Raw genomic sequence first — 25,610 nt, forward strand, 5'->3', positions numbered from 1 at the left:
AACAAGCCTTCTGGTACACATGTGAGGATTGGCTACAGGCCCTGCTCAGTAGGTGCGAAACTGAAATACGAAATAGGATCTTGCTGCTTCTATGGCGTGCTTGGTTTCTCCATGATGATATAGTGCATGGGAATGGAAAAGAATCCATCTCGGGATCGGTGGGTTTCCTACTTAAGTATGAGCAAGAAGTCAGAGAAGCCCAAACGAGAACTAACAATGTGAAAGCAACCTGCGACATGAATCGGTATGGGGACCAGCGCCTCACACCGCCGGTTCAGGACACCCTGCAATGGGAGGTTCCGCCTGTTGGAACGGTCAAATTAAACACAGATGCAGCATTTGATGCAGCCACGGGACGCAGCGCGGGCGGCGCAGTTGCAAGAGATCATCAGGGCCTGGTTCTCTTCTCCATGGGATGCAAAATAGATCGATGTTCGTCAGTGGAGGAAGCAGAAGGAATGGCTGGGCTCATGGGGCTCCAGGAACTAACAAAATACTTTAACGGCCCTATTGAGTTAGAGATGGACCGCCTCGTGCTGTCCAAGGCAATAGCACCCGGAGAACCCAATCAATCGCCCCTGTACCCAATAATTGCAGACATCCAGTCGATTCTGACTGGCTACCCCTCATGCAAAATTAGATGGATCAGGAGAGAACAGAATGGCCTAGCTCACGGCCTGGCGAACCGAGCAAAACTGTTAGGGGACTTCTTCCAGCTGTCCTCGGTACCTGATGAACTAAAAGACACCTGGTCCAAAGAGTGTAGGCTTGATATGTAATTTCAGCCTATGTGTTTCTAAAAAAACAGCTTTCACTTTTTTATTACGCTAACAAGCATTATTTCACTATTTTCTAAAGAAAAAATGTCAGAACTAAAAAAATACTTCAATTTTCTTAACTTTACTGATTTAAGATGGCCCTTTAACAATGATGAAAGACCGAACTTGTGCAAAGCATAGTCAAATTAAAAATTACATACAATTAAAACAGAAATTGCATGTTTTTATATAAGCAAGAATAAGCATATAAAAATGAAGTTTCCTAAGAAGGAAAGACCTAGTGGCATTTGTATTACCATTAAAGAAGAAATAAAAAGTAAAGCAAAATTAAAATAATTATGTTTTTTAAGAAAGAATGATTTAGTGACATTGGTATTACCATTTAAGAAGAAATAAAATGAGAAAAGAAAACTTGTTTCGGTCGAGCCTACCGATAACCAAACGAAGAAAAGGGGTTGGTCGCCTAAAATTCTAATACTTGTGGTGGTGTCACCTTCAATAATAAATGAAAAAGTGAAGTTTTCTATGAAAGAGTGAATTTATAGAATTGGTAGTACCCTTAAAAGGAAAGAAAATATAAAAATAAATCAAATAACGACAACTTTTGCACACAAATTACACAGAAATAATGAAGTTTTCTAAGGAAGAATCAATTAGTGGCATTGGTACTACCATTCAAGGAGATATAAAATGAAACAAAAATAAAACAAAATCAAAATAATAAAGTTTTCTAAGAAGAATGAGTTAGTGGCACTTGGTATTACCCTTTAAGAAAAAAGAAAATGGAAAATTAAACATATACTGACAAAATTTGCGCACATTTTACACATAAAATACTCTTTTTCTATATGAAAGAATAAACATGTAAAAGTGAATTCCGGAAGAAATAATTAGTTACCGTCATTGATATTATGCTTAAAGAAAAAATAAAATAAAGTGAAAATAAAAAAATCAAAATAATGAAGTTTTCTTAGAAAGTATGAATTAGTGACTTTGGTATTAACCTTTGTCCTCCCGCAAAAAAAAGAAGAAGAAGAAAGACCATCAAATAATAAAATGAATAATGAAAAACTATGCCCGCAACACACACAAAAATTATGCCATTTCGTTTTATGCAAGGATAAGCATATAATAGTGGAATTTCAAAAAATAATTTTTTTCTAAGAAGGAATGAATTATTCGCATTCGTATACCATTAAATAAGAAAGAAAATTAAATCCAAACAAAATAAAAATAAAAATAATGAAGGTTCCTAAAATGAATGACTTAGTCACTTTGGTATTACCCTTTAAGAAGAAAGAAAATGAAACTACAAAAAAATCAAAATAATTTCTTTAAGAAAGAATGAATTAGTTGCTTTGGTATTACACTTTTTATAAGAAATGAGATATAATAAAAATTAAATCAAAATCAACACTAAGAGGTAAAAACAAAAACAAAATCAAAATAATGAAGGTTTCTAAGAAAAAAATTGAATTAGTGGCTTTGATATTACCCTTTACAATGAAAGAAAATGAAATAAAAACTAACGGAAAATTTGAAATGAAGTTTTGAAGAAATAATGAATTAGTGGCTTTGGTATTACCTTTTAAGAAGAAGAAAATGAAATAAAAACTGAAAGAATTAAAATAACAAGGTTTTTGAAAAAAGAATGATTTAGTGGCATTGGTATTACCCTTTAAGAAGAAATAAAAATAATCTAAAACAAAAATCAAAATACTGACATTTTTCTAAGAAAGAATGAAATAGTGGCGTTGCTATTACCCTTTAAGAAAATAAAGAAAATCTAAAATACTATCATAGAAATTCCACACATCAGACAAAAAATTGCGATTTTTTTGTATAGAAATTTTGCAAATAATAAGTTTCCAACAAAAGAACGAATTAGCAGCATTGTTATCACCTTAAAGAAGAAAGGAAAATGAAATAGAATTAAAAAATTAAATAATAAATTGTTATAAGAAAGAATGTATTAGTAGCATTGGTATTACCATTTTAGAAGAAACAAAATTAAAAAAACATGCACATAACTTTGCACTGAAATTGCACTTAGTACGCAAAGATTAATCATATAATAGTGTAATTTTGACACATATTCTGTACTATTTTTTGCGGGAAATATTCTGTACTATTTGTGTGCATATATTTACACTCACCCAACATCACAAAAATATCCACAAAATAATAAAAACATGTAATAAAGGAAAATAAAAAAGAAACGAAAAAACAGCTAAAAAAGAAACATAAAAAACAAAGGGAGAAAGGAGAAGGCTAGGTCGTACCTAGTAATCGGCTTTGACCCATTAAGGCATCGACTGACCCAACCGTTTCTCAAAATAAATATGTGGCCAGTCAATTTAACACAGCCCAAACACCTCAGAGAACCAACTAGAGAAAAAATAACAGCACGAATCGCAAAGCAATATCAAGGGCACACAAAATCGACTGGCCCAAAAAAAAATTTCAGGTAACTTTCATGTCGCTGCGTGCTTGGGCCTGCACACGGTGAGAACCTTTTTCAGTTCTTTACCAGATGTGCGTGTGGAAAATATCTATACCGCTCATGGTCACGGGTGCATTCGAGTTGTGCGATATCGATCTCAGTGCGGCGCGTACACCAGGCACGAGAAGCTAGACGTGCGATCCCTCTTTGCTACCATTGTTCTTTGTTCTGTTCCCGTTCTTTTTTACATTGGGTAGATCCGTAGGACTTTTTGGCCTTCAATTTTGTTCTTGTATTGCAGGGGCACTTTAGACAAACAAGTACTGCGTTGCACGCACAGCAGAGCATAGATGGTGCTGGTTTCTAAATAAAAGTACTACTCTGGTACGTACTTGGTAGGGGTCCGTCTGGAGTGAAGCGTGGCTGTACTTACTGGTCACAGCGTAATAAGTTCTTGTCTACACAAGTCTTCCGTCCAAGTAGGGAAATATATGCATTCGCAAAAAAAAGGTGGGGAAATATTATATAGGGTCTTCGTCGTAGCATTACATGGAACCTCCAAAGTTACAAATCTGGACGGATGTTTGAATGTGCAGGCCAATAATGTGGTCAAGACAAACAGGGCAATGTCATTTGAAAATCTGTAGGGGGCGAAGAGGAATTGAGATGTTCAGGTTGCACAGGAAACATGGCAGCACTGATACACTCATGTGATGAATGAGGATTGCTTTTCTGCCGCAAAGAAAGGATTGGCAAATCAACATGTAATTCAGTTGGGATCCTAAACTCAGCAGTAAAACATGACACGTTTCACGTTTTCCTTGAGGTCAGGCAGAGGCTTAACAGCAGCATTCCCTGCAGCTCTACCGCAGCGTGCACCAGCAGGGGCACGGCTTGTCGTGGCACCGCTCGCGACCGAGCCACCGTCGGAGGTATCCGGTTCCATGTAGAACCGAGCTCGAAAAGCGGCGAGGTGAGCATAGTATGCCGGAGGCACTGCACATGAAACCAGCACAGTGAGAATAATGCTATACAAGAAAGTCGATGATTTTCAACATCAACTAGATCTAGCCGAATGGAGGTTTTGATGCATCCGCTGCTTACCAATCGATACAGAACGGGTGCACCTTGCGTAGCTGCAAACAATAGGGGCAATTAATGGTCAAGTTTACTGATCATAAGCGTAAAAATCGGAACAGGATTAGCGTGACGGTAACTTACGTGTAGCACAAGTTGTTCGTGAGAGTCTGCAAACCATCCGCGGTAAAATTGTTCTCATCCCAAAGGACATGGTAATGCGCAGGGCGGCTTGTTCCCTGAAAGTAATGTAATGTAAGGTTAGATCAAGTCCATCCCATCAAATGAAGAATGCTCTCATTTCTACCTGTACAGAAAAACTGACCTGAATACCAGCATGGCTACAAAGGTAGAAATCAAACTCGGTAGGATGGCATATCTTTGAATCAACCACGGTACCTAATAAAATAAGATATAAGATGGTAACTAAAAGTGGACTCTGAGTTCAGTAATTGAGCTTTCATGCATAAAGGCAAACAACTCACCAGGCAGTATGTTTCCACTTTTTGGATCAACACTTCGCTGATCGTTGTGGTTATTAGCAAATAGCCGTGTATGATGGCGCTTCTGGACCACCACAAAGGTAACGGGTGGCTGATAATTGGACTCCAAGGATGCGCACGCCTAGGTTTGTTAAACAACAAAAATGTTCAGACTTCATGCAGATCTCATGCGAGAATATTTAGAGAAAACACAACCTCACCTTTCTAATCGCATCAAGCTCATACAACAGAACCTGATAGAACTGTCCTTCGCTAACACCATCCCTGAAAAAAAATGTGTGAGGTTCTATACAATAACGCCAATTGGACATGCTTAAATTAAGTTAAGTAGTACCTATAGAATATGATCCTTTGGGGTTTCTGTCCAGTTGATCTATGAAAGGAAAGGAGAAGTTCTCTGCATAGTCAATAGAACATGTATATTCAGGTATTGAGGTGCAAGTGAACAAGATTCAGGTCTCAACTCCTAGCGACGGGAATTAATATGTATGTATCCTCTGCGTGTTAAATTTGTAAAGTATTACACGCATACCATTCAAACAATATTCAGATATTACAAGTGAACAAGATCATACCTAACCATTCCACCATTTACAGTCCCTCTCTGAGGATCTTGCCATACTTTAAAAAGATCTTGTATCAACTCCTGACGACGGGTTTGTGCACTCACCAATCCAGCATATTTGGTGACCTCAGGCCAATCTTGAGAAGCAACAACCTGCATGAGCATAAAATCATCTACAAATCGTAGGATGCCCAGCATGACAAGAACATGACAACGGTAAAACTGAAAGGCAGATGCTTGGCATAGAAAGAGCAAACTTTCGCCCAGAATATAAGTTTTACTACAAAATAATGCATACATAATGATTTAAGATTAACATGTTATGCACCTACAGCTGCGATGGAAGGGCTAGAATCTTCTCCAGGATGAGGATGGGTAACATCAGCACCAAATATAATGGTTGGTCTGTCACTAACAAGGGGAATTCTCCTTGACAAAGCATCAACAAGTACAGTATTTCTCCCTCCCACCTAAAGAGTAAAGGAATGTGAACATCAAGTATAGAAGGAAAAGAACTACAAAGACCAGGTTGGTAGTAGACAGAAGCCACAGAACAGGACAAACCTTAACATTGATTTTAAGGGCGACGTTTGCAAGATACTGCTGTGTCGTCTTAAAAACATGTTTCGCGAGACAGCATTGAGAGACCAATCCAAGATCTGTCTCGCATATTCTTTTGAGATTACCTGAGGGAATGATAAGAACAACACAGCGTCAGAAATTGATAAGAATAATGGTTAGTATTTACATTACATAATATACTAGTTATCTTTTAATTAGAAGGCATACCATAAAGAGAACCATTATTGTCAGGTAAAATTGCAATGAGAAGGTCAAGTTCCCTGCCCAGTGGTTTCAGAGCACTCATAGCATCTTGATAGTGTGCCTTGAGTGCTCTTTCTACATGCTCAGGTCTCGTACATAAAGGAGGAAGCAGAGGTTCCTTTGAGAAGTCCTGTGGTGAGAGGATATGAAGCATATGAGAAAGAGGACATTAAGACAACTGAATGTAAATGAACACGTTGAGAAAGAGATGTCTGGAGACAGTGTTTAGATAATATAGGCCTACCATTCCAGATATTTCGCACATGTCAGCCAGCTGACGACAGAAACTCCTCGCTGCACCATCTTGGACATTCCGAGCAAAGTTAATGCATATCCACTCCTTAACTCTCCCACCATTGACCATTTTCTGCAGCCAAATATTGGAAGCATAAAATTGCATAGCATTTTGAAACAAATATTGGAAGAGATACACAGGAATACCGTTTATAATGAAGGATTTAAGAGCATACCTTATTCCTCATATTCCACAGGCCAATTCTTGGCAAGACATCCTTCTCTCTGCCACTATCGTGGTACTTAAGCTAGTAGATAAAAAACAGTAATCAGACATCCAGGGAAAGGTGTAACATATAAAATAGTGAGAGTTGAAAGATGTCAACCATGTGTTGAAACATCTAACTTACTCTAGGGGGAGGTAGGACTCGAGCTTCAACTGATGCAAGACGTTCATCAATCCTTATACCAAACTCACGCGCATATGGATCCTCATGGTATGCGTTGTGATTCACCGTCTGGTAACCAGAACAAAACGAGAAACAAGTTCAACATGGAAGGCATTCTTGTTGTAGGAAGAGAATAGAACTGACTATGATTATATGCAATAAAAATGATAAATACATGGCCATTTGTAGTGTTATACCACAAGGAGCAATTAACTACCATCAAGCCACCTTAACCAGATTCTAGTTGCAATAGACATGTTCTCAAATATCACTACCAAGTCCAAAATAGTGTAAGAAAAAGGAAACCAGGTCCACTAGAGTAGATAAATAAATAATAGGAAATTGGACGAGCTTATATACATAGCTGAAAGCATGTGTGGCTAAACCCAGAAACAGACCATGGCTAAAAATAACAAAGAAATCCACATAATACTACAGTGAAACAGAAATAAATCAGTTTAAAATAGTTCACACCACAAGATGCGGCAAAGTTACCTGCAAAATGTCCAGCTCCCGCTGTTGGGGATGCTGGCAGGTCACTTTAAGAAGAGCAGTTATCTGCTTCTCATTCAGTCGTTTCGAGTAACGCTGTCCCTCGACAATCTTACATACCTTCAAGGTAAAAGGAGGCAGCATATGACATGAAATAGATGTTTCTATAACTCTTTAACTCTATGTAGCATGCCGAATGTTTTTACTGTTCAATATGTTAGAAAAGTATGACACGAGATAATACAGGTTGTTTAGGATACCAACCTCCATCGGAAGAAAATTTGGTCTCTGTTGGTTACCCACTTGCAAGCAAGGTAAAGTGGTGTGCTGAATGTTAAATCCATACGTCTCCTGAAAGTACTTCAATACTGTCTTAACAGTACCATGGTCATCTATAGGGAAACTGTCACATGCCAAACCAAGAAAGTGCAACAATCAAACTAACACTGCGATGGACATAACAGAGGCTTCACATCTAGGTAAGTGAACTACATACGTTAATTCTCTTGTTGCTTGCGAGGTAAGACCAAATATACGATACTTTCTGCGCATATTGCCTCTATGTGTGACCTCAACCTTTACACCTCGTAGAGCCTTCTTGATCTGACCAGTGAAAAGGAAGGAAGCTTGTCAAGTAAAGAGTGAGCAAAGAGCTACAAATTAAGCATGTACTTGAAAACAGAGTAAAATATAAAACAATGTGATAGTCGATAGAATAACCTAACCTTCACACGGTCAGCATCTGATAATGGTCTGACTGAGACGTTTCTGTTCAAGAGTTGTGCAACGAAATCAATCACAGGAAGAGGCTCAATGAACGCTGTAGATGACATATCTGCAAGCGAAAATGTCGAGCTATTTCAAGATGCTAGAGAAGACCAGAATCAATTTAATGACTTCTCGCACTATATAGAGCTGGGCGGGGAGGCGATACTGGTTATCAGGTCAGAGAGAGGCCTGGCCCGTAAGCTGGCCCCCTTTAAAAGCCGTTCCTTATTAACAAGGATTTGTTACGCGCGATGATTCATATCTTAGGACTGGACTGAACATGGAAAAAGTTTTATCCACCAAGCATGGCAAGTGACAAAAACATCTAAACATAAATACAACATCTAAGATCCAAGGTTTCCAAAAATAAACATGCTCCTAATATTGGCTGCTATTTACCATCACACACAAATATGATATTGTGTTTTCCCAACTATTAATCTGCAAAACTGTAGAACAGAGACGCTATTAAATTTGTAGGAGATTATAAGGATATGGCCATATGGGCACCGGGCACGGACGGAGAGGGCAGTTCAAATTGCGGACAATTTTTCGATATTGATGGCTCCTATATTTTTTCTCTCAACATTATTAATCTATTGGAGCAAACATGGCTGATGTATCTGTAATTTGTGAACTTTACATACATTTGTTCACTAGCTACTAATCATCCTAGAAGCAAGAGGCCAGAGTAGGGAAATCTTAGCGGATGGAAATTTTAAACTTCGTTGTAGTAAAAGCTATATGTACCAATAGCCATCCCCTTAAGTTATAATTCGCAAGAAGCAAGCAATAGTTATCAGTAGCCAACTATTTCATCTACTATGAGTTATACTGATAGGAAAGTATTCTTAAAATGGTCATTATTCTAAAGTGAAAACAATGATTGCTCTTCTCATAGCGGTACTACGGATTGTGAAGATAAAGAGTTGGGATCTAACCAATATTCAGTGAAAGTCCCATCTGTGTGGGCCGTATGCTCTGGTAAAAACCACGCCAACTTTCCAAGCCATCACCAAGTTGCTGGCGCCTCCCTAAGTTTGGTGAATAAAATGACCTGGCAACTGGGGAATACCTAAACATGATAAGTGAAGAAATGTTCAACAGCTATGCTAAAAGAATAATAGCATACATCCACATGGTGGGAAAAGATTACCTTGCAGTAGGTAATTCACGTAGAACAATGTCAAGCACTTGAATAGCTTCTTGAGGAGCATCTGGTTGCTTCCCGGCTAGAAACATAGCTAAATGATGGAGATCGGCACGCGCGGCGAATTTGATGACGACCGTAAAATGTTTTTCACGCCTTAAGATAAGGACATATATCAGCAAGGAACATAAACTGTATCAGCTCACGGATATGTCCAGAATAGCAAACCTTTGTGCAACTTGCACACCACCAAGTTTATCATCCTCATCCTGCAGAACAATATTAAGGGTCCTAGAAGTAAATGGCAATGGTCCAGCAGTATATAGGCTCTTCCTTCCATCATAGGCAGGAAGGCGACCACCCAAAAGGGAGTGTCTGTAGAGTGTTACAAGTTGTCCTATGATAGCACGATTGACACCACGGGAAGGAATGTCTGGAGTTATAGACACCTGATGTGATATCAAATGAAAGCTCATGAGAGGAACATATTATATGTTCAAGAAGTTCTGTGAGAATGAGGCCTTACATCATACTGGTGAAGATCTTTATCAGGCAATTCAGCAGAGAAATGATTTGCTTTCACGATGCACCTACTGCCAAATGTACCCTTGCCAGGCCGCACTGGAAATCTTACTGATTTAGTCGACGATGGTGCTGATTGGATACCCTGTCTAGAGGAACTTTGACCCGGGATATCAAGTTGCTGAAACTGTAACTGGACTTGTCTGGTGTTCATCTCAACATGTAGTGAGGATGAGCCAGTTTCGGGTGGTGAAGGTGTAAGCACCGGAACTTGGTTCTGGAGTTGTGGAGCTTGGTGCAGTTCGGGAAGTGTTACTGATGGCGTAGCAGGAACTCCGCGTCCATGACTCCCACTCCTACGCCCGTCATGGTATGGTTGTGGTGTTCCTCTTTGGCGTGGGGCACCATGGCCATAATACCCATGTGCTTGATACTTAACAGGACCACCAAATGGTTGATGTGATGCTGGATCCTGAAAATGTCCACCACATCTCAGGTGTTGTCCACCACCACGACCACCTTGTTGAGAATATTGAGTATTGGTATGTAGCCGATCGCCACCTCCATGCTGTTGAGCTCTCTCAACCCGCTGCGATGGATCCTGACCAGGGGTTCTTGGAGCATTGCGAGTTTCAGTACTTCCCCGGGCGCTAGGGGGGGTATATCTTTTATTTTTCACCATAGTTGAAGCTGCAAGGTGAAGCAAATAGTTAAGATGAAGACTAAACAATAACCAGCAGGCATAGAAAGATGAAGACTAAAGAGTATCAAGACAGATAACACAATGACCAAGCACAAACTAGAATAAAGAGAATGGGAAATGATTAGCATTTTGCGTAGAACTGAAGAGCACTACATGTGCTAAATATTATGGCCTAAACTGGAACACAGGATTTGCAATTCTTTTCAGGCAGCAGCGGGCAGAGTAACATATTCTTTATCAAAAGGAAAAACAAACTGAATCTTGTTGTCCAAAGCGAAACTAACAAAAAGAAACTTGTTTATATGCCATCAAACAGTGTCCACTTAAATCATACGCTACTGGAAATCCCTCAATTGCTTATGTTCCACTCAGCCACCAACTTCCTCGTTATTGCCATCATAGTTCACTTTGTTAAAGTCCTCTGATCCCTCAAAAAAAAAAAGTTAAAGTCCTCAGTTAATTGGATCAATGCCCCCTTTTCCCCTCAGTGGTACATAAACAAGTTTAGTGTTGGTACTTCGTGGCATCGTGCTGCTACTGCCGTGTATCCTAATGTATTGACTTGCTCCTGCTGCTGTGTGCAAGCAGTGCTTAGTTGCAATTTTTCATGGAACTTTGTTTGCAATTTGAACATGGCAACTCCAAAACTCTTGCATTTTTCTACGGAAACTTGAATGCATTTTGTTTTCAACATGAACCACCATGGAAACACAAAAATTTGCACATGGCAACACAAACAAAACTGAATATAATCACAGCCACATGACATTTTAACATGAGAGATTAACATCAAAAATTACCATTTTCAGTACCAACATGGCAAATCTACAAAATAAATTCTAGTATAATCATATCTGAATTTTCACATTACTAATTCCATACAGCACTTTATTGAAATCACGGTTAAAAACAAAACAAGTCCATAACATGGCTTATTCAACCGTGACAACGAACGAAATTCATTCTGCGGGTATGGAAAGGGAAAAAAAAAATCTTTCCGTGGCGGAGTAGCTGGGCGTTGGCCTTGCTGTTGAGGTCAGGGGGCACGCTCTCGCTGTCATGGCGGCCAAGCGCGGCCTCGCTGGACAAGGCGTGAAGGCCGACGGCATGGGGTAGGGCAACGTGGAGCGGCGCCAATCGTTCCCTCAGCCGTCAAGGGAAGAGGGCGAGTCGCTGGAGCGGCCGTCATGGTCTCTAGGGTTTGGGAGAGATGGGGCCGTGGGAGGAGGCTCACTGGTCGCGCTGGCTGGTGTAGGAGCCGCCATGGCGGTGTGCACGGGCGGCAGAGGGGAGAATTTTGGAGACTGTTGACCAGCCGACTGAATTTTTTCTTTTTATCGGTCCGTTGGATTGACCACAGCCGTTGTAAATCCAACGGCTGGGGTATCGTCTTCCTCCTCCCGGGAAAATATCAGGTGCTACGGGGTTTAGGTGCTCCCGGAGCTCCTCAGCCGTTGGATCTATTATCTAACGGTCATCTAGGGATGCGCTGGATCTGGTTGTAATAACGGACTTCTAGGGATGTTTTTTTTGAATAAATGCGCGAGCTCTCACCTTGGCCTTTGGATTTTAGATCCAACGGCTGAGAAGCTCCCGGAGCACCTAAGTTTAGGTGCTCCCGGAGCACCAGATATCTTCCCTCCTCCTCCCGACCTTCAACCGTATCATCAGCGACACTTCCGCGTGCCGCCTTGCCGCCTCGTCCTCCTTAAATCGTCACCTCAGTTGTGTCACCACCCCCAGTCTTCCTTCCATATCCGGCACACCAGCTCCAGCATCGATAACCTCGCACTTGTACCCCTTAAACCTTCGCCTCGCTTCCACCTAGTATGTCGGGGTTGTTTGGATAGCTGGTTTATAGAGAATCAGTTATATATAATCCTGTTTCAGGCTCTAACAAACTCAAAACTCTGTTTGGCTAATCTAACTAATTCGTGGATAAGCAAAAATGGGTTCTCGTGATACCCAAAATATGAGTTTTTGGAAAAAAACGGGTCCAAGACGTTTTTATGAAAGCGCGTTTTAGAAAAAGTCGGGCGGGTTGCATCGTCGACTCGCCGTAACACCAACGCCCGCCCCTTTGTTCCTGCTGGTATCCTAGCCACATCGCCGCCGGTTAGCTCATCTAAGGTGAGTAGTATTGCTTCCCGAAGCCCTGGATGAGCACCTCGACGCAGTGGCGCACGGTGCAACAACGCGCATGGAGGCAGGGATGTATGGCGACGTCAAGGCCTCCAGGGTGTTCCTCGAGGTGGCCATGGGCGCTCGGCTCCACGACTTTGGCTCCGTGCTCGCCGGGTTCATGGCGGCCTTCCGCCCAAGGCCGCCACGCTATGTGCCGGCTCTTCCTGCTACGTCAAGCGTGCCCGCACTACATCTGCTCCGGCTTGCTCACCGGAGCGGACGTGTACAACCTCATCATGCTGCCTCTCGGCTCGAGCTGCTCACCAGCATGCAACTGTTTTGCGACCGGCGGCTCCTGACATCCGCCGTCGAACGTCACGCCGATGATTAAGGACGGATCATGCGACGACGCGCATAGGCTCGTCGACCAAGCTGTCTATGGTTAACGAACGCACCGGCAGCGATACAGCTTGTGAACAAGAGACTGTATGTACGTGTATCAAAGCATCGAAAAAGATTCAGAGGAAGGACATTTGGTTGTGACAAGAAAATCCATTGAATACTTGCCCCAGCCAAACTAGTAGCCATATTTGATGTTTTTAAGCCCAAACAAAGTACTCTACAAATCAGTTTTACCAAACCAACAACCTAAAACTGGTTTTCCTAAAAATCCTCATAAAACTGGTATTGCTAAAACTTATCCTAAATACTAGTTATCCAAACAACACATGATTAATATTTAGGAATTGATCTTTTGCCTTACTTTCACTTTGACATTTTGCTTTACATAACATTACATTTGCCCAACCTTTCTTTTTATTTTTTGATATTTGATCTCTTGGCCTTTTTGAATTTTATTTTATTTTTTCACATTAAATGAGGCGCCTGCGTAATAGCAAACACTGTGAATTTTTGGGATCTAATCTTTTGCCCTACTTTTTACTTTGACAATTTACCCTTTTTTATTTTTTTATCCGATCTCTTAGCTTTTTGAATATATTTTTATTCCTTTCACATTATGTGAACGTTTTGGATCAAAGTTCGATGACCAAATACCCCTACAGTCGATTTTGTGGAGGTAGCTGATTCTCCTTCTTATTCACAATGTCCATTTTTTCCGCAATAATGGAGGAAGCAGATGACTTGTGTACAAGCGCCCGCTACTTATAGTTAAGCTCTTTGGTAGAGTAGACCTCTCTGTTCCAACGAAATGTGTCACATATAGCCGTCTCCATCCAAGTGGTTTGGTCGGTGCATCCTGGTTGTGATTGCTCTATCAATCGTCACCTAAATCGCCACCTCACTCGGCACCGTTTTGCATGTCGTTGTCTCTATGTAGTTCATGGCCGTACAATTCACCACCTCAATGAACGTTGCCGGCTCGCCGCTCCAAGTCGTGTAGACACCCGCTGCCTCTATGCAGTTCATAGTCGGTCGATTCGCCGCACCAACGAACGTCGCCGCCTAGCTCGTTGTCCCACCACTTGATCTCGGTGTGTCAGTTGTTCATCGTCATCGGGAGATTAGTTGGGAGTGGAAGTGGGGGGAGGGGGGAGCAAACAAGAAAGGAAAGGGCGTGTTCAAGTAAATGGTGCTAGTGGTACTATCGACATTTCGGGCGGGGCCAACCTGTCATAGAGCAAAATGTCGAAGTAAAATTGGGCAAATGATCCATCTAGAATGTTTCTAGGACAAATTATAGAAGGATGGATTGTTGAAGATAAAATCCCTTGAATCTTTGAGGGTTGCGGCACAGATGAAAGCATGAGCAATTTTTTCCCTTTTAGGAAAAAGAAGATTAGAACCCCCAGCCTTTGCATCATCACAATGCATATAACCATCTTTACTAAAAAAAGCATGAGCAATTGGTAGGATGCTATGCAAAGGTTTCACTAAAACAGGAGAAACTGACATGGATGGAGCCCTAACACCATAAATCCATAATCATTTAGACCTCAAATTGGTTGAACCTTTTTTTTTGAGTAACGTGATTGTATTAAGAAACATAGGTTAGACTAGGAAATATTCTGGCTTGCCTTGTACTTCAAGTAGATCATGTACTCCTATATATATGCCCACGAGGCTCAAGCAATACATAAAAACTATTCCACCAAATCCCTCTCTCTTCCTTCTAACATGGTATCAGCCTAACCGATCCAACCCTAGCTGTCGCCCGCCGCTTCCGCTCCGCGCCGCCCCCGGGGTGGTCGGCCTCCATGACCGCCGCCGGGGGCCGCGCCGCCCGTACCTAGGGTTCGTCCGCCGGTCGCGTTGATCGGCTGCCCTAAAGAGTCTTTTTCTCGATCCGTTAATTGGGGTTTTCTCTCTCTCTCTGATCAATTGATCGGTGTTATTTTCTTTTGGTTATCCAATCTAAGATCGGTTTGCGTCACCCGCTGCCGCCGTCGACCTCGCGTGCCTCTACTTCGACTTCGGCATCGACTACACCGGCGTCTCATCTGACTTGGGTTGCCTCGCGCGCCATGCGGCAGCTCGGAACGCCCGCCGTCCGCGCCTCTGTCTACCTGTCCTCACCGGGCGTCGTCGCCTTGATCCAATCGGAAATCCTACACCAACCCCGCCTCCATCCGTGTGTGTTGCATGCGGTCCATGCAAACTTCATCACCGAGCCAAGTGATCCACAAGTCTCCATGGTGCGCATACACCTCGCCATGCAGATTCATCTGTGTACACGACGCATCTACACGGAGTCTCCCTGGCTTCCTGCATGACGGCACGTCACGTGCGTGTACGTGTGCCGCTGCAGTGAACTCCACTCTGGCGGCTCTGTGTTGCACCGCGGCTCTGACCGTCCACTGATGCCGCGTGGACACTCGGTCGCTCGCGTGTTTCCAAGCGCGGATGCCGGCTTGTGCTGTTTTCACTGGCATGTGGCGCTACGGCCATCTGCTGTCGTCTGCGTCATGATCCACTTCATACGCGCCGTGTGATCGGTCTTATCAGCTTTTTGCACGCGCCATCACAGGATTCCGTGAAGATCGTCTCGAGTATGCGCGCCCTTCACCGATCGAGCATCGGGCTACCGCTGCATCGCCCCATCGGGCCGCAGCGCCACCGCACCGTGGTTCTTCTCGCGGTTGCATCGACTCGCGCGTCACCGCTGCATCGCCTCTTCGGGTCGTAAGGCCGCGATACGCGGTCCCCGCCGCCTCCCCAAGACCGTCCCTGCAGTTGCACTGACTCGGGCTCCGCCGCTGCGTCGCCCCTTCGGGCCGTAGCGCCGTGAGCCCGTGACCCGCGGTCCTCGCCGTCGCCCCGCCCCGCCTGCGGCCGCCACGTCACCCCTTCGGGTCGTGGCGCCATGGCCCGCGGTCCACTCCGTCGTCCCCGCGCGTCGACTTTTCATGGTATGCGCCGCGCCGCCTCCCTCGGCGCGGGAACGCCACCGTCCGCGCCGGTCTTCGTCACGCTGTCGGGTTCCTTGCCCACTTCGAGCACCGCCGCCGCGCTCCTAACCAAGCCGTTGCGGCCGCCGTCAGGCCGCCGCCGCTGCTCTTCTTCGACCGCTGCCGCCCTACCCCTGTAGCCGCCGCCGCCCGTCCACCTCCTTCGTCTTCATCCAACACCACAGCCCGTCGCCAGCGTCGTCGTCATCTACCCCGACCACTTCGTCTACTCCGACAACCGCGGGCGACATCGGACTCATACCGATTGGCGCCGCAACCGTCGTCGAGTTCTTCTCTGCTGGCCTCTCCGACTTCTCTGACATGGCGTACAGCTCGTGCAGGTCCCAGTCTACGCATGCCCGGTGCTGGCAACACCGATGCGTGCCTTCTTCCACGACGTGTCCCGGGGCCTGGCAAGCCTGGTGCGACGCTTCGTCAACTTCGTCTTCGTCCATCTATGCATGCCTAGTGCTGACAACACCGACGCGTGCCTTCGTCTACGGCGTGTCCCCGGGTTTGGCAAACCTGGCGCGACGTGTCGTCAACAACATTTTCTTCCCGGCGCACCCCTACTTCGACACCACTGCGCCCATGCTAACTCGGCGCCCTCTTGCGCCCGCGGCTCCACGGCGACTTCCCCGACACCGGCCACCCCAACTCGACATCGACCACGGCATTCTTCGCACGGCTACCTCGACCGCGGCTCCACCACCCACGCTCTTGGCTACATCGACAAACGGCACAAAGGGCTACCGCCTGTTTGAGCAACCTCGTTTGTTTCCACTCCAGCCACGACTCTGTGATGCGTCGACCGTTACGACTGTGGGGGGTGTCCGTCGGCTTGTCTTCGGATTCTTCTCCAGTCTCACCGTCTGCGTCGCTACCGTTGTGACTGCGGGGGATGTTGAGTAACGTGATTGTATTAGGAAATATAGGTTAGACTGGGAAATATTCTGGCTTGCCTTGTACTCCAAGTAAATCATGTATATATATATATATATATATATATATATATATATATATATATATATGCCCACGAAGCTCAAGCAATATATAAAAACTATTCCACCAAATCCCTCTCTCTTCCTTCTAACACTTTTCAACAGTAACTCTATGGTGCGTGATCTGTCGACGCCGTCCAAAGTACACGATGACATTAAGTCGTCCTCTGGGATGGAGGAATGTCATAGGATAGAATTTTTATAAAAAAAATTCTTTGGTGTCCTTTGGTTTATAGAAATGAATTTGTACTCATATGAAGATTGGTTTCTATCTTTCATATTTTAAAGAAAAATATATTAGCCTAGATCAACGAAAAAAATTCCTATCCCATGAACCAAATGATATTTCTTCTACTATTCCACCTCGTAAGATTAGAGATATATGTCGTCTTATTTTGTAAGTTTTCTATTACTACGACAATCCTAATCCTATAAAGAAAGGTCTAGCACCGATCGAAACACTCGACGCGCAGCAGCGGTCAAAAGCAGCTTGTACTAACTGATTACCTGATCCATCCCGCACGTCATTCGTCTCGTGATAGGATAATAGACAGCATCCGCAAATAGCTACTACTTGAAGAGACAGGAGATCAACAGCGTCCATGTATTGTTTGCAACCTCTGACAGTCTGATCATCCATCAGAAGACGTGCCAAAACAACGCAGACAGTTTTGCAAGCGTCAAGAAACAGATAGACGGAGGAAGCAGCAAATACTATTTGATCATCGGAATCGTACCGGTCGTCCATTTGCACTACTACATAATATAGCTGCCAACCTGAGCAAAACCATGTGCAGGAAGTAAAATCTGAAGCATCCATACCTTGATCATGGGGGGAGTACCCGTTGTCCGTCCGGGAGGCCATCGTCGCGGTGCGTTACCCCGTCGAAGCTGCGCCGCGCCTCGCTGGAAAGATCCCGGCAGGCCGGCCGCCGCCAGCAATGGCAGGCAGATCGGTCCCGAATCCGCAGAGGACGATGAAACGAAAGGGAGGAGGGAGACGTGAAGGGGGGAGATGCGATGCGATGCGATGCGGGCGTTGGTGTTGTTAATAATTCTTATACTAGATAGGTAGATAGATAGCATTTGTATTTGCTGGTGGGTGGGCGCCTGCTGAATGTCCCTCTCACTCATTGGTCTCCTTGGCGCGCAGAGAGAAGACAGTCGCGCAATGTGGCGGCTGATGCGATACCGCACGTAGAGCCATCGGGAGTCGCTGCTGGCGATGGTGAGGCGCAGCTAGCTAAGCTAGCGCACGGGGGGCGCCAACAGGACGGCGACCGGCCTCATTGGCCATTGCTTGCTTAATTTGGCACTTGCGGCTTAACAAATCGGCCTAGCTCGGCCCGGTCGGGGCTTAATTGGTTCGTGCGCTCCTCGCTGGCGTGTACTACGTGACAACGACAGGCGCGGACTTGGAGCTTAGGGTTCTACCTGTCAGCGTCTCGCTCGGGTGGTTCCGACTAGGTCGCAGTAGCAGTAGTATATGCTGGAAATGGGCCGACTGATCACTAGCTGATGGCTCATGTGCGCTCTCGCTCGCCCGGGCCGCTCATTATTGGTCGTCGTGGGGCTGATAAACCCGATGGCCAATTTATTAGCAAGTGGTGCTTATCCTCCTCTGGGATAACGATGGAATGGATGGATGGCGTACTATCTTCATTTCTTCGTAGTTTACAAGAAAGTGCCCCGTCACACGCCACAAGGGCCAAGAAAGGAGGCCCGCTTCCGGCAATGGCGACGGGGGCAACAATGGCTGTAAACGAGACGAGGAAAGCGACCGAGCACCTCCTCATCAGCCAGTCCTGATGGAGCAAGGACGGGACGGGAATATGCCGTGCCAGTGGATGGAATAAAGTCAAGCTCAAGCTCAAGCGGGCAGGATCGTTCGCTCTCGTCGGTGCGGGTGGGGGCGCCGACGTGTTCGTTCAGGCCACTCTTGTAGTCCGTATCTGCGCGCGGCTTTTCCTTTTCTGGCGTCGAGGAAAGAGCCTGCAGGTGTGCCACTATTCTTTCTGTATTTCTATGTGCACTCTGTAAAAGTGAGACCGCAACGTAGATCTGCCTGTGCGGCGCGACTTCTTTTTTAGTTTTTGCTGCGGGTTTGATTATCGGGAGACAAGGTGCGTCTTCACTTGTTTTTTCATCTTTTATTTCCTTCCCCCTCTTCTTCTTATTTTTTGACGAGATGACCTTCATTTTTTCTTTTGAAAAAGGACGTTAAAACCCCGGGCTCGACGCATACAGTCATCTTTATTAATTATTCATAAAAGGTCTAACAAGAATATACATCAAGTTACCCGAAGCGATCACTCGCACCTACAAACTCGATAATGTAAAGTACCCTCACTTCTCATATCTAAAACCGGTGTCTTTGCCGATTCATCCACATAACGTATCGGAACCTACAGCAGATGCAGCAAACCTAAAGCCTACACCATGTGCACACGTTTTTTAGAAGCTGCCATCATCATCATCGAACCGCTGACCCATCTTCAGGACAAAGATCTGCATCATCCTTGGCAGTCCGGCCATCTGTTGACGCCACCACGGCGCCCAACGACACCACCTTCCTGCGCGCAAACTGATGAGCACGTCGCGATCGCCGCCGGTACACCGCAGCACCATGTCGCCAAGTACCACCAGCCGGCGCGACTTGAAGTCTCTGGAAAATATGTCGTGTGTAGCACCTGCCGAACATGCATGACACGGCGTAGCACCTATCGCCCAAGCATGACTTGACATCTCCACCGAAGCTCCATGCAAGACGAAGCCGCTCCACCTCCTGCCTTTGTCATTCAGCGCTACTCCACAAACGATCCTCTCAAGAGAGAAACGACACCGCAGTTCTGCCATCATCCTATATGGAAGACCAAATCCTAGGGTTTCCCCCGGAGTAGCATGAGTGGGTCGACAGTAGTTACACAACGATGCCTTCATCAAGATAACGACGCAGAACGCCGCCATCGCTCGCCATCGGCTTGGTTTTCACCGGCAACTACGTCTCCCCGACTCGCAGCCGGGACTAGATGACATATCCGACCACCCAGCCTTCAGGCCAAACACCCCCGACGAAGGAGATGACCACCACCGTCAAGCCCAGGGTAGCCGCCCCAGGCGTCCGCGTGATGACGGAGGAGAACCGATGTAGGGAGGGAAACTCCAAATGCACCGCTGCCAGCCGCCATGGCCGGCGCCATGCTACCCCCGCAGCTGTGGTGGCCTAGCCGCCGTGGAAATCCCATCGGGCCGCCGCCAAAACGTGCCAACTCCGCCTCCACGCCGGGCGCCCAGGGTCGCCATCATGTTTGGGCCAGAGATCCCCTCGCGAAGAGATGAGGAAAGCCCACCGCCCGCCGTCTGCCGGGCTAGCTTCGCTCACCAGCCTCCTCCTCCGACGACGGGGAAGCAGCGAGGGAGGGAGGTTCGGGGGCGGCGGCAGCTAGGGTTCACCCAAGCCGCCCCCTTGGAGGCGACGCGAGCGAGTCTAGACGTCTCCCGTGGGAATCGTATGCGCGGAGCTAATTGGTGTATTTGTAGACTACTATTGTATATGAGAAGACCTTCATGTCTAACTTTATTAAAAATTAAACCACACTTATCGTCCGTTAAGAACTTAATGATAAAATCAGGGGGCAAATCAAACCAAACCGAGGGCAAGTTCTCATGACCCCATTCAGCCAACACGTAGGCTACTACATTAGACTCCCCTATTACAAAAATCGATACAAGACTTGCCAGACTCACTAACTCTCAACGACAATCATTTAATATAGGAGCTATCACTATAGAATAACCTTCATCTTGATTAAGAGCTTGAACCACTGTGATATTATCCATGCGTACAAGAATGTTGTTTCACCCCATCCGGTTAGCCAGCTTGGCAGCTTCAGACCGTCACACAAGGCTGGCCTTGGCTGACACTTCCAATAATAAAAAAATCTGGGACATGCTCAACTTCAAGAATGTTGTTGCGCCTCATCCTTTTTTTAGATGAGCCCCATCCTTTTATTTGCCTCTTTAGGCGAACGTTTCTCTATTTCCTTTGGCAGACACAAACAGGAAAGATTTCATATTTGCAAGGCCGGCGGCTGTTCGCGTTTGTCATTCTGAGCAAAATGATTTGGCCCACAAGAGTGGCACTGGACCTACAGATAAATCCCTTGTTAATTGTACTGTCCGGGCACGGCTATATTTCGCGCGTTGCGAGACAGTAGCTCGCCTCGCCTCATGTATTCAAAAATTGTTACACATATATAAAAATATATTCCTGATGTATACAAATGTAAAACATGTATGGAATAAGTAGACACTAAATACATGTATTAAAAAAGTTAATCATATATTTTAAAACTGTTAAACAAGTATAAACAATATTACTGATGTATACGAAAAATGTAAGACCTGCAAGAAAAAATAGACATAAAGAATGTTAATTATGTATTTTAAAAATGTATAAAAAATGATCAACATGTACAAAAAGTAGACAATAAAACTAATATTTAAAATCTTAATCATGTATTTAAAAATGTTAAACATGTACAAGAAATGTCCCTGATGCATATGAAAAATGTACATCATGCATGACAAAAAGTGGACACGTGTTGAAAATAAGGAAAAATGAAATTGAACTAAAAAAATTGAAACCGAAAAGAGAAAGCGACAAAATAGCAAATTAGAATAAAAAAGGAAAAAAAGAAGAAGAAACCGACAAAAGAGAAACAAGAAACCCTGCAGAAACCCCTACTGGGCCAACCCATCTGGCGCTCGCCTATTGCGAGACGGAGTAAAGACTCACAGTAGGCAAGATATAGCTCCCGAGGTAATGTCCAACGAACTATTGTATCTGGAACGCATGCATTTCAAAGGGACAGTGCTAACCGTCGGTCGGCCCAACTTTCGGCCAATCGCATATGCATCGTAGGATTAAACGACGCGGACCTGCACCATCTCCATGACGCTTTCGATGCACTGTCGCGTGCGCTCGCAAAAAAAGTTCCCGTCACACCGCCATGCACGAGCGAGACGAACAGCCTCGAAGCATCGCTGGCACACCCACTTGTGCTACGAATTGAGTTGGGATTTTCAAAAAAGAAAAGGATGATGCAGTAGAGTAAAGATAAATATTTCCCTCAATTAAAAACTAAGATTATCAATCCAGTAGAAGAACCACGTAACACCTCGTTAGCACTACCTATACATAAAATAATAAATACTTGCACCCAACATAAACAAAGGATTGTCAATCCCTTGGCGGTTAATTGCAATGATCAAATCTCGTAGTGATCGATAGATAAACAAAAACAAAAAATAAAATAAAGTAAACAAAATTGCAGTAAGGTATTTTTGGATTTTAATATATCATAAAGATAGGACCCAAACGCCATAGTTTTCACTAGAGACTTCTCTCTTGAACATATCATACGGTGGGTAAACAAATTACTGTTGGGCAATTGATAGAAAAACGAATAATCATGACTATATCCGAGAGAGAGAGAGAGACCTGACAAGGGGGCCCCACCCGGGTCAAAACCACCGTTGACCACTGCCACATCAGCAGCGGGTGGAGACAAACCAGCCAGGGTTTTTTTTGTTCGGTTTTGGTTTGTTTGGGGGTGGAAGAAGCCGAAAATAAGATCAGTGGGTAAAGTGAACCACCCACTTTATTCAAGGTAGTAAAATGGACTTTTTTCTATCCAAGGCAATGATCATGTATATAGGCATCACGTCCGAGACAAGTAGACCGACTCCTGCCTGCATCTACTACTATTACTCCGCACATCGACCGCTATCCAGCATATGCATCTAGAGTATTAACTTCATAAAGAACGGAGTAACGCCTTAAGCAAGATGACATGATGTAGACAAGTTAATCCAATCAATATGAATAAAACCCATCATTTTATCCTTAATGGCAACAATACAAATACGTGTCATGTCCCCATCTGTCACTGGGATTGACCACCGCAAGATCGAACCCATCACAAAGCACCTCTCCCAAGGCAAGATAGATCAATCTAGTTAGCCAAACCAAATCAATAGATTGGAGATAAATATAAAGATATAATAATCATGCATAAACGAATTCAGAAAAGAATCAAATAATATTCCTGGATAGTTCTGATCGTAAACCCACTATTCATCACATCCCAACAAACACACCGCAAAAAAAGGATTACATCGAATAGATCTCCAAGAACATCGAGAAGAACATTGTATTGAAGTTAAAACAAAGAGAAGAAGCCATCTAGCTACTAGCTATGGACCCGTAGGTCTGTGGTAAACTACTCACACATCATCAGAAGGGCATCAAGGTTGATGTAGAGCCCCTCCGTGATCGATTCCCCATCCGACAGAGTACCAGAAAAGACCTCCAGATGGGATCTCGCGAGAACAGAAGTTTACGGCGTCGAAAAAAGTGTTTTGGGTTGCTCTCTGTTGGTTTCCCGATTTTAGAGAATTTATAAAGGCAGAATTAGGTCAAATGGAGCAACGAGGGGCCCACGAGGCACCAGGGCACGCCTTGTTGGGAATCGTAGCATAATTTAAAAATTTTCTACGCTCACCAAGATGCATCTATGGAGTCTACTAGCAACGAAGGGAAGGGAGTGCATCTACATACCCTTGTAGATCGCGAGCGGAAGCGTTTCAATGAACGTGGATGACGGAGTCGTACTCGCCGTGATCCAAATCACCGATGACCGAGTGCCGAACGGACGGCACCTCCGCGTTCAACACACGTACGGTGCAGCGACGTCTCCTCCTTCTTGATCCAGCAAGGGGGAAGGAGAGGTTGATGGAGATCCAGCAGCACGACGGCGTGGTGGTGGATGTAGCGGTTCTCCGGCAGGGCTTCACCGAGCTTCTGCGAGAGAGAGAGAGGTGTTTCAGGGGAGGAGGGAGGCGCCCAAGGCTGTGTCTTGCTGCCCTCCCTCCCCCCTTTATATAGGCCCCCTTGGGAGGGGGGCCGGCCAAAACCCATCTAGGGTTGGGGGGGCGGCGGCCAAGGGGTGGAAAGGGGTTGCCTTGCCCCCCAAGGCAAGGGGGAAGCCCCCCCACCCTAGGGTTCCCAACCCTAGGCGCATAGGGGGAGGCCCAAGGGGGGGCGCCCAGCCCACTAGGGGCTGGTTCCCTTCCACTTTCAGCCCATGGGGCCCTCCGGGATAGGTGGCCCCACCCGGTGGACCCCCGGGACCCTTCCGGTGGTCCCGGTACAATACCGGTAACCCCCGAAACTTTCCCGGTGGCCGAAACTTGACTTCCTATATATAATTCTTCACCTCCGGACCATTCCAGAACCTCTCGTGACGTCCAGGATCTCATCCGGGACTCCGAACAACTTTCGGGTTTCCGCATACATATATCTCTACAACCCTAGCGTCATCGAACCTTAAGTGTGTAGACCCTACGGGTTCGGGAGACATGCAGACATGACCGAGACGCCTCTCCGGTCAATAACCAACAGCGGGATCTGGATACCCATGTTGGCTCCCACATGTTCCACGATGATCTCATCGGATGAACCACGGTGTCGAGGATTCAATCAATCCCGTATGCAATTCCCTTTGTCAAACGGTATGTTACTTGCCCGAGATTCGATCGTCGGTATCCCAATACCTTGTTCAATCTCGTTACCGGCAAATCTCTTTACTCGTACCGCAATGCATGATCCCGTGACTAACGCCTTATTCACATTGAGCTCATTATGATGATGCATTACCGAGTGGGCCCAGAGATACCTCTCCGTCACACGGAGTGACAAATCCCAGTCTCGATCCGTGCCAACCCAACAGACACTTTCGGAGATACCCGTAGTGCACCTTTATAGTCACCCAGTTACGTTGTGACGTTTGGCACACCCAAAGCACTCCTACGGTATCCGGGAGTTGCACGATCTCATGGTCTAAGGAAAAGATACTTGACATTGGAAAAGCTCTAGCAAACAAAACTACACGATCTTTTATGCTATGCTTAGGATTGGGTCTTGTCCATCACATCATTCTCCTAATGATGTGATCCCGTTATCAACGACATCCAATGTCCATGGTCAGGAAACCGTAACCATCTATTGATCAACGAGCTAGTCAACTAGAGGCTTACTAGGGACATGGTGTTGTCTATGTATCCACACATGTATCTGAGTTTCCTATCAATACAATTCTAGCATGGATAATAAACGATTATCATGAATAAGGAAATATAATAATAACCAATTTATTATTGCCTCTAGGGCATATTTCCAACAGTCTCCCACTTGCACTAGAGTCAATAATCTAGTTCACATCACCATGTGATTAACACTCACTGTGTTCTGGGTTGATCATGTTATGCTTGTGAGAGAGGTTATTAGTCAACGGGTCTGAACCTTTCAGAACCGTGTGCTTTACGAATATCTATGTCATCCTGTGGATGCTACCACACGCTATTTGGAGCCATTTCAAATAATTGCTCTACTATACGAATCCGGTTTACTACTCAGAGTCATCCGGATTTGTGTCAAAGTTCGCATCGACGTAACCCTTTACGACGAACTCCTTTCCACCTCCATAATCGAGAAAATTCCTTAAT

General features: G+C 45.0%; 1 protein-coding gene across 4 annotated transcripts; it reads right to left on the reverse strand.

Annotated features, from left to right (window-relative positions):
* Positions 1 to 3,718: 3,718 nt before the first annotated feature.
* LOC123145070 (protein argonaute 1A) lies at positions 3,719 to 18,168 on the reverse strand. Of its 4 annotated transcripts, none has more exons than XR_006472083.1 (24): positions 17,865 to 18,168; positions 17,550 to 17,670; positions 9,812 to 10,497; positions 9,514 to 9,734; positions 9,292 to 9,441; positions 9,077 to 9,210; positions 8,093 to 8,202; positions 7,864 to 7,970; positions 7,632 to 7,770; positions 7,371 to 7,487; positions 6,837 to 6,944; positions 6,663 to 6,734; positions 6,437 to 6,559; positions 6,157 to 6,322; positions 5,932 to 6,053; positions 5,696 to 5,837; positions 5,378 to 5,520; positions 5,137 to 5,199; positions 5,003 to 5,066; positions 4,785 to 4,923; positions 4,625 to 4,698; positions 4,444 to 4,538; positions 4,327 to 4,358; positions 3,719 to 4,218 (listed from the first exon to the last, which is right to left on the reverse strand). XR_006472083.1 is itself a non-coding variant. In XM_044564379.1 (24 exons), the coding sequence occupies exons 1-24, from the start codon at positions 18,126 to 18,128 to the stop codon at positions 4,010 to 4,012; spliced, it is 3,597 nt and encodes a 1,198-aa protein (XP_044420314.1). In that variant the 5' UTR covers positions 18,129 to 18,158; the 3' UTR covers positions 3,719 to 4,009. The 4 variants fall into 4 exon arrangements, 3 of the variants coding, with proteins under 3 accessions (XP_044420314.1, XP_044420315.1, XP_044420316.1); XM_044564379.1 differs by having other exon boundaries at positions 5,700 to 5,837; positions 17,865 to 18,158; XM_044564380.1 differs by lacking the exon at positions 17,550 to 17,670 and having other exon boundaries at positions 5,700 to 5,837; positions 17,865 to 18,153.
* Between the last annotated feature and the right edge of the window lie 7,442 nt (positions 18,169 to 25,610).

The sequence above is a fragment of the Triticum aestivum genome, chromosome 6D, assembly GCF_018294505.1.
Source record: "Triticum aestivum cultivar Chinese Spring chromosome 6D, IWGSC CS RefSeq v2.1, whole genome shotgun sequence".
Lineage (NCBI taxonomy): Eukaryota > Viridiplantae > Streptophyta > Magnoliopsida > Poales > Poaceae > Triticum > Triticum aestivum.

Bases quoted from the DNA above. Each gene is read 5' to 3' on its own strand.
- LOC123145070 (XM_044564379.1), bottom strand. From the start codon at position 18,128: ATGCTATCTATCTACCTATCTAGTATAAGAATTATTAACAACACCAAC. The intron at 6,945-7,370 runs GTAACTTTGCCG...TCTGGTTACCAG, and splicing joins GGGAGCTGGACATTTTGCAG to ACGGTGAATCACAACGCATA. The intron at 4,219-4,326 runs GTAAGCAGCGGA...TTTCATGTGCAG, and splicing joins CACCCGTTCTGTATCGATTG to TGCCTCCGGCATACTATGCT.